At 40.6% G+C, this 8130-nt stretch overlaps 1 protein-coding gene across 1 annotated transcript; it reads right to left on the bottom strand.

Moving 5' to 3' along the window:
- Window positions 1-570: 570 nt before the first annotated feature.
- LOC126404995 (ADP-ribosylation factor-like protein 4D) lies at window positions 571-7001 on the bottom strand. Its single transcript, XM_050068481.1, has 3 exons — window positions 6817-7001; window positions 5253-5979; window positions 571-1609 (listed from the first exon to the last, which is right to left on the bottom strand). The coding sequence occupies exons 2-3, from the start codon at window positions 5694-5696 to the stop codon at window positions 1445-1447; spliced, it is 609 nt and encodes a 202-aa protein (XP_049924438.1). The 5' UTR covers window positions 5697-5979; window positions 6817-7001; the 3' UTR covers window positions 571-1444.
- Window positions 7002-8130: the final 1129 nt, after the last annotated feature.

The raw sequence follows: 8130 nt of genomic DNA, 5'->3' as shown, positions 1-8130 counted from the left end.
ATAAATAAAATGTATTATTATTATTATTATTATTAAACTGAACTGCAGTTCAAAGCAGTGAATCTGCACCTGAGTACTGGTCCCATCTCAAGCACTGTGATGTGTTCATGTCAATTTGTCTCCAATATGCAAACAGTGGTGGGGGTAAAACAACAGCTTCAGCATTAGATTTTTAGAGACATTGTTTAATGGCCACTGGATTTTTTTCAGATTAGGCAGGTAATGTATTTCCACTTATTTTTCCCACCCCCTCACAGCTGTAATTATGTTATGACCTGCAGATATGAATCACTAACCAGCATGCTGATGACGTCCTGGCAGTGATTGTTTCTAGAGAACAGCAGCTGTGTAGAATGTGGGAGCGCTGTCGATCTGTTTAAAGGCATGTCCTGACAACACTGACTAGATCATTAGTGTGCACCTGTCAGACATCATTACACTCTCACATCTCCCCTAGTGCATCGTGACTTCGAATCACACACCTGCAGCTCAGGCTAGCCGAGGTCTCAGCTACCATAAGTCAATGTGAAATGAATAAGGTAGGCAAAATGAAGACAAGTTTCCAGCAAGTAATGCCAAAGTTGCTCAATAATTTATTCGGGTTAACATTTTACAAAACAAAATGTACATGATATAAAAACAATTTCTTGTTTGAACTTACCAACCAACCATTCAACAAACCCAGAAATACACCCAACTGTGACAAGCAAACAACTTTGGTGAGGAGTGAAAAACAATCTAAACCTGCACAGCTGAATTCTGCAGCCTTAATGTGTCAGTCCGTAAATGTCACATTTGTGGCACATGTTAACTGTAGTCCCAATGACATACCTAACTGAACATTGGGCAGTTTCTGACCTAGAATAATAACAATGGTCTTCTTTTGATCAACAAAAGTGTTGTCTTAATATTCCCAAAAGGGTATGTGGGTGAACATTATGCAACATAAAAATATGGGGTTAAGTGTGACACTGAAACTTGAAAGGAACGGGAACGATGCTTGGGCCAGGCCTGCAGGTTTCTGTTGGCACTACAGTTGTAACAAGTAGTGGTTGGTACAAAATATCCTTCAATGTTGGAGTGAGTGCATCAGTGATTGTTAATCATATATTGCACAGGTTTTCCTCTGTTGCCCCCTCTGGAGCTTTATGTTTTTCTGCTGTGCTCCCTTAAGGATAGGACGTGAGGAGAGGGAAGACGTAATCCCAAATGTCTGCCAAAAAGTCTCATGAGTGAAGGAAGGTGTTAATATTTGGAACAGACTGTTGAGGCCATCGTCTGAACTTGGTTTAGACATCCCAACTTGTCTGAAGGACTGACAAGCTTCTCTCTGGTTTCACCTACCAAAGTTCCAAAATATCACAGACATGGCTGCTGAGAAGGTCCACAGACAAGAATGGTTGCAAAGTAAACTCTATCTCCAGCACAGCTGCAACTCTCTGCCTCATCTCTTCTTCTTGCTGTGTCGGAGCATCTTCTTCCTCCTCAGGATCATCTCATATAACTTCTCCAGACCCGGCTGCAGGCCCTGACCATCCAACGCAGAGCAGCCCTGTGTGTGGTGCAGCGTGGATGAGCTCAGCTCATGGAGAGCCAGAACCTTTTCCACCTGAAACACAGGAGACACAAGACATGCTGTCAGGTCACAACCTGACACTTATTCTGGCAAATCTGATCACCTTAAAACCATAAATCATTGCCAAACAAGTCTTTCAATGATACAGACTGTTAACTACTGACTTATATTGGATTCTATAACATGACACAAATACTCTGATCAGAGTCCATGTACAGGTACACAACAGGTTTTGTTATTTTTCCAATAATGGATCTTAAAGCATGATTTCATGCTCATAAGGACAACTCTGGTGATATTTTGATACAAAGCTCCTAATAGCTGCCAAAATTTAATCTGTAACTGTCATAGATCAACGAAGAACTAATACCAGATGAGGTTTAACAAACCTTTTTAGGCAGCTTTATGCCCTTTTCCCTATATGGAGGACACAAAATGAGCTCAAACTTATTTAAGATCCACTGGAGCTACTTCTTAGTTGCCACAAAATGTTGACAGGCAAAGAGGTGATACAAGGACCCATGAAATTTGGACAGTAAAGGCCTGATTGCTCAGCCTGTTCTCATTACCAGGTCATCAAATATCCAACACTTTGTCATACCCTTTGGCACAGCTGAAACAGATAATCCGTGGTTAATGTTGTGAAACAGTGGGGGTTGGGTTTAGGCAACAAAACTACTTGGTTAGGTTAAGAAAAAATACACGCTTTACCCATGTAAAAATATGTTTATTTGTTACCAAATGTAGTGACATAAATACAACATGGTTGTGACACTTTGCATTAATAACAACACTGGTTTTTGGCTTCACATGGGGCGTAAAGTGCGGCCTCCTGGGTAATAGTATGATTTTGTTTGACAGATCCACCTCCCCTCCCTCTAAACCTATGGGCACTTTTTCACTCTTTATACCACATCAGTTGCTCTCAGCATCAACTATTGCCGCAGACCGGTCTATACTGAACTTAAAGCCCGGGGTGTCTCATAAAGACACTAAAGGGTAGGGGTAGGAATCCATATTATCTAGGGATGAGTTTTGGCCGATACCAATCCGATCCAAGCGCGTATTATACATATTCACTTATTTTGTTGTCAGTCATGTTAGAAAAGGTTTGATCAAGCGATATTACTCTAACAAGAACAACTACTTAATCAGGTTAGTTAGAATGATCCACAACAGTTGGTATGAGAAACTGACCTGTTTATTGTTAACAGGGTTAAATAAACAAACTTTAAACTTGAACATTAACATTAAATAAAAAATATAGCTGGTTTGCTTTGGCTGCTTTGGCCCCTTAATAAATAGAAAATAAATCAACACAAGAAATCTTTAAAATGTCTAACATTGAAATTAAAATAGCAGCAAGACTCCACACACTTGTGCTTTGGCCCCCTAATAAATAAAAAATAGATTAACACCACAAGACATTGTTGACATTTAACAAACAATGCAGCCTTTCCTTTTCAGTTATTTTTGTAGTGTCAGTGCCAGCCCGGTGCTGCTGTTTCCTGTGTGTCTGCATGCTGGCCTGGTGGATTGATAGTAAGTGCTGGAGCGGATAACTGGAATGGACTGCTTGAATCGCGGAGCGCTGGGCTGGCCAGAAAACCTGGATCAGACTCCATGAAAAACTGGATCAGAGTTCTGGATTGGTATTTTTCCATGCAGTCCGATCTGATGCCGATGCACGTTTTTTGCTAATATCGGCGGCCGATACCGATCCAAATATCGGATCTGGACATCCCTAATATTATCACGACACTCAAGTCATGATACAATATTATTGCGATTTTAAATATATGTTGTGATATGCTGAGTATTGTGGTATAATATATTGCGATTTCTTTTCATGTCCCTAAAGGAAAACTTTGGTAACATCTCTTTTATCTAATGAGATTAAGTTTTCTGCCTGTTCATCTCACCTCAGCCATTTTTTGCAGCAGCAAAATGCATCTAGTGGACTAAAAAGCAATTGACTATTGATATTATTGACTAATATTAATAATTTATATGATAAAAAAATCGAAACTGGGTATAATTAGATTTTGAACTGTTGGCTGGACAAAACACGCCATCTGAAGTAATCGATTTCAGTGAACATGTCACTATTTTGACATTTTGTAGACTGAACGATTGACAAAATACTCGACAACTTGATCAATAAGAATAAAAATCATTGCAGCTCTACAGTCAATTTTCTCAGTAACACACTACAAAATGACGGCTCAGATGCTAATGCAGTGTTGGCAATTATTTTGTTTCTAAAGGGAGAAAGGCAGCAATATTCCTGGTTAACAATGTTCTACTATATGATGGTTTTCATCCCTATTGGTGCCATGATCATCAACCCTAGTGAGAAAATCATCTGGCCAACACAATGTATTGCATCATTCCTTTCAAACGTATTTCTACAAGGATTTTTAAGCAGGCTTACTTGGGAATGAAATATTCAGTTGACAGTCATCAGTATATGGTCATTGTGGATGTTTTTTTTTTACAAGGCTTTGGAACACCTGCCAACATTTTTCATTTTCCAGCTGTGCTGCCACTCCTGGTGAGTTTAGTAACAAACGCACTGTCCATCTGCAGTGACCACCACCATGTCGGGGCTGATTCATATCGTAGCACGTACAAGGCCACACCATTTTAAAGGCCCAGTGTATTCTGAAGTGAACATGGACAGCAGACACACACTCTGCTCTGTTTGGTCTGTTATTAGTTTTGTTCATATAGCTTTTGTTTATGCATGTGCAGTCAGTACAATTCATCCCTGCATATAAACCAAGCAGCTATGGCGGCTTGTGGACTTCTTCATAGAGACGTACAAAGACCGTAGCACTTCATAAAAGTGTAACTTGAGTTTTACCTTGAAGTCAAACTCAGTAATGTTGCAGTTTCCATGTGTTGAATCAGTTGCAGATAAGTTTATCTCTGGCTAGCCATTTGATCTTTTATTAGTAAAAGCCAAGAACACCATGATGTAAAACCTTTCAAGACCTTTCTTGAAAATCTATCACTCGTGGATCGGGCTTGGTATTGGGGCTGCATGATATATAAAACAATATCATTGCGATTATTTGCACAGATATTGCGGTATGAGTTGCGATTTTAATGGGAATGGGAAATTTTGCAATTCATTCATACTTCATACAAACGTAAATATGATCATGCTGTGATTTTTGCTGGGGTCTGAACCAAACAAGCATGTCCTCTTATGCCATTAATGATATCTAGGCTGGGGAATCTCTGTAACACCACAATGCTTCAATTATAATGGGATGTTGACACATTTTACTTTCATCAAAAAACTGGATCCTATACGATTTGTATGTTGAACTCGGCCATGTTGTGGTTTTGATAAATTTTTTTAAATAATTGTGCAGCCCTACATGATATAATTTGAATTTTTTGGCTTTTAGTGCTAGTATGATACTCAAGCTTTAGTTCAGATACCAAAGCAATACTTTGACTTAAAAAAAAATCCCAATTTCGTGAAAACACACATCACCATTTACCAAAGCCAATACTGACATCTTGTCTTTTCCACCATACAGTTGAAAAGCTTAAGACACTCAGTTTACAGTTAAGTAATATGAAGTAATATGGACTGAAGAAGCTACAATAGCTAAATCAGCTATATACAACAATTCCAAGCCATTTATGTGACAATAATTACCTCTGAAGCTGACGCGGCTCCATCCAGGTCCTGTTTGTTTGCCAGAACCAGCACAGGTACCCCCTGGTTTTCCGCTGACCGGGTGATCCGGTGGAGCTCCACTTTGGCCTCCTCCATTCGCTCTGCCTCAGCTGCATCCACCACGAATACCAGTCCATCCGTCCTCCTGGTGTATGATTTCCAGAGGGGCCTCAGTTTGTCCTGACCGCCGACGTCCCAAACCTGGAACGTGGTGGTGTTGGTTTTGGAGTTCCCCATGGGCACTTTAATCCGCTCCATGTTGAAGCCTTTGGTGGGGATCGTCTCAACAAACTCCCGTAACTTGAGTCTGTAGAGGAGCGAGGTTTTCCCTGCAGAGTCCAAACCAATCACTACTACATGTAAAGACTGAAAGCTGGGGAGGAATGGGGTGTTGGGGGCAATTTCTGTTAACTGGTTCCCCATGTTTAAGTCCTGTAAAGTGGAATATTCCCTCTAAAGATTTACAACACAAAATTATTTCCTTTGGCAGGTCTTCCTTTTAACTCCCACGATCTTGTTGTTTTCCTGAGCCCTTGTCTAACTTGCTTTCTGTGTCCTTGGCAGCAAAAAAAGTGTATGTCTGGACACTTTGAAGGTAGCAGGAGGGACAGGGAGGGGTCGTTTGGCTAGAGAGCAGTTCACACTCCTGGCCTCACTTCAATGGCTGGTGCAGGGTGATGAGGGGATAGACTGCTGGCTGCTGTCTCTGAGGACATGAGATAAAAAAGGAGAGGGGGAGGAAAACATGAGTCAGCTATCTTTACAGGGGAACTGGGCTGTCAGTAATTAAGACTAGCTGAAACTTAGTGCAGCCCCAATCCACTATCTCTCCATGAAGACAGAACAGTACACCAAAGCCACATTTTTTCACTTTGGAAAAAACTGCACATAGAATGAATAAAGGCTCCAGGGTTAGCGCGTTTTATAAATTTAGTTTAACAATTATTTATATCCAATTATGTGCTTGATCAAATATGACTACAGTGCTAATTCCATGTAAAAAAAAAAACAACATGTTAAAAAAAACTTGTGTTGTAAACTGCTGGTAATCTTTTGTTCTGACAGGGTGCTCAGTAAATGGTGAGGCATTGCATTTGTACGGCAGAGAGCACTGTCAGCAGATGTTGTGTTTTCTAGCTGTCTCCTGCACAGAACTAGAAAAAACAGGGACCAAATGGAGCCCTGCTCTGGCTTTTGGTGGCGTCAACCAACGCTAATGCTGAGTGAGTTAGTTACCCAATCAGGCACAAACGTTACAACTCCTGGTTGAAATTCGGTTAGAAACACAGCCACAAAACCGAAGCACAAAAGAAAAAGTTCACATGCATTCAGACATTTCTGAGCAATTGTAGTACAAACCAATAAGTTACAGTTTAGTTAGTAGCCTTAGTCTAATTCGGTAAAAAGTGTATAGTTCTTCTCTTTGTGCTTCGCGGCGGAAGGACTCAAAGGAGCGGAGCCGCCGGTCTAATCACAGACAGCCGCTCTACAAAAAAGTCAACACACGTTTAGGTTATTTGGATTTAATGTTATTATTTCTCACCTGTCGGCACTTCCAAGCTCTTTATTATAGTTGACATTGTTGCATTGCGACGAGTTTACGAACAGTATCCAAGTTTTAACACAAAAATAATCACGATATATTCCTTTTCAAAGCTGTGCCGTGCAAATCGTGCGTACGTGTCGCCTTGGTCCAGAGACGACTGGCAGTGAGAGAAGTAGCGCCGCCGCCGAGAAAAGCACGACCAACCCCCCCGCTGCTGACGTAACAGCAGCAGGAGGGACAGAGAGAGCGAGAGGACCGGGCACAATGGAACACAGATAGTCGTCTGTGACATTAGGGACTTGTGTAATCATTTAAATATACTTTATTTTGAAGCACAATTTAAAATGCTGTTTTTGAATTTGATTTGCCATTGCTGTGTTTGTATGCATTGGTGGAAGAAGTAGGCTATTAATTCCCTTTATTTGAGTTATACTAGCAATACCATAATGAAACAGTATACAACGTAAAAGGGCCCACAGGCCCATTCAGTGTTATCTAATTCTGTATAGGTGATTATATTTTCATCCAATCGCCAGACAAAATGTTGGCATTTTACATTTCTGCAAATCACAGATACGTTGCATTTGTACGTTATAGCAGATATGTTGAAACTTTAGTTTCTAAAATTGCTGTGGTTATTGTATGCTTATGTTTGGGCACAAAAAACCCTTGGTTATAGTTAGGAAAATATCATGTTTTGCCTTTAAAATTACCTCGTTTGGTACCACAAAAAGTGCAGAAAGAGCAGCAACTAAAAAAACACCCATGTTCAGCAGCACAAAAATGCTTGAAAGCAGTGTCAGGTCACTAAATACACATGTTCAGCAGCACATAATCCGCTGCAAACACCGACCACCAGTCACTAAAAAACAACAGCTGTTGTTGGTCTCAAAAAAGTGGTATGCAGCTAGATGTTGCACCATCCACCATCCTCGTGATGACAAAAACCCTTTCAAACACAGATAACGCTATAGGGCCATGACGAAGTCCCTTCTTTATGCTGCCTTTGAATTTTTACACAGAACCAAACAACGGCGGCATCTTGCAGTGCCAGTGTTTGATTTTGGGCTGCGTGCTGGCATCCCGGAGGCAAAAGAGGTGTGACGGGCATAACAAAACAGCGTCGGCCTCTAGTGTGACATGTAACTATACATCGGAAATGCTTTATAAACAATAGCAATGGCATAACATGGCAATAACAATTGTTTATCTCTGCTGTATGGCAGTTGATCTTGTCCTCTGCTGGAAGGGTAAGGAGCTCCCAGGCTTCATTGTTTTTCTAATTTGCCAACATTTATAACTGCTGTTTTT

The sequence above is a fragment of the Epinephelus moara genome, chromosome 18 (genome assembly GCF_006386435.1).
Source record: "Epinephelus moara isolate mb chromosome 18, YSFRI_EMoa_1.0, whole genome shotgun sequence".
In the NCBI taxonomy this organism is placed as follows: Eukaryota; Metazoa; Chordata; class Actinopteri; order Perciformes; family Serranidae; genus Epinephelus; species Epinephelus moara.
The sequence above is the reverse complement of the archived record's forward strand: the minus strand, read 5'-3'. Positions and strand labels throughout refer to the sequence as shown.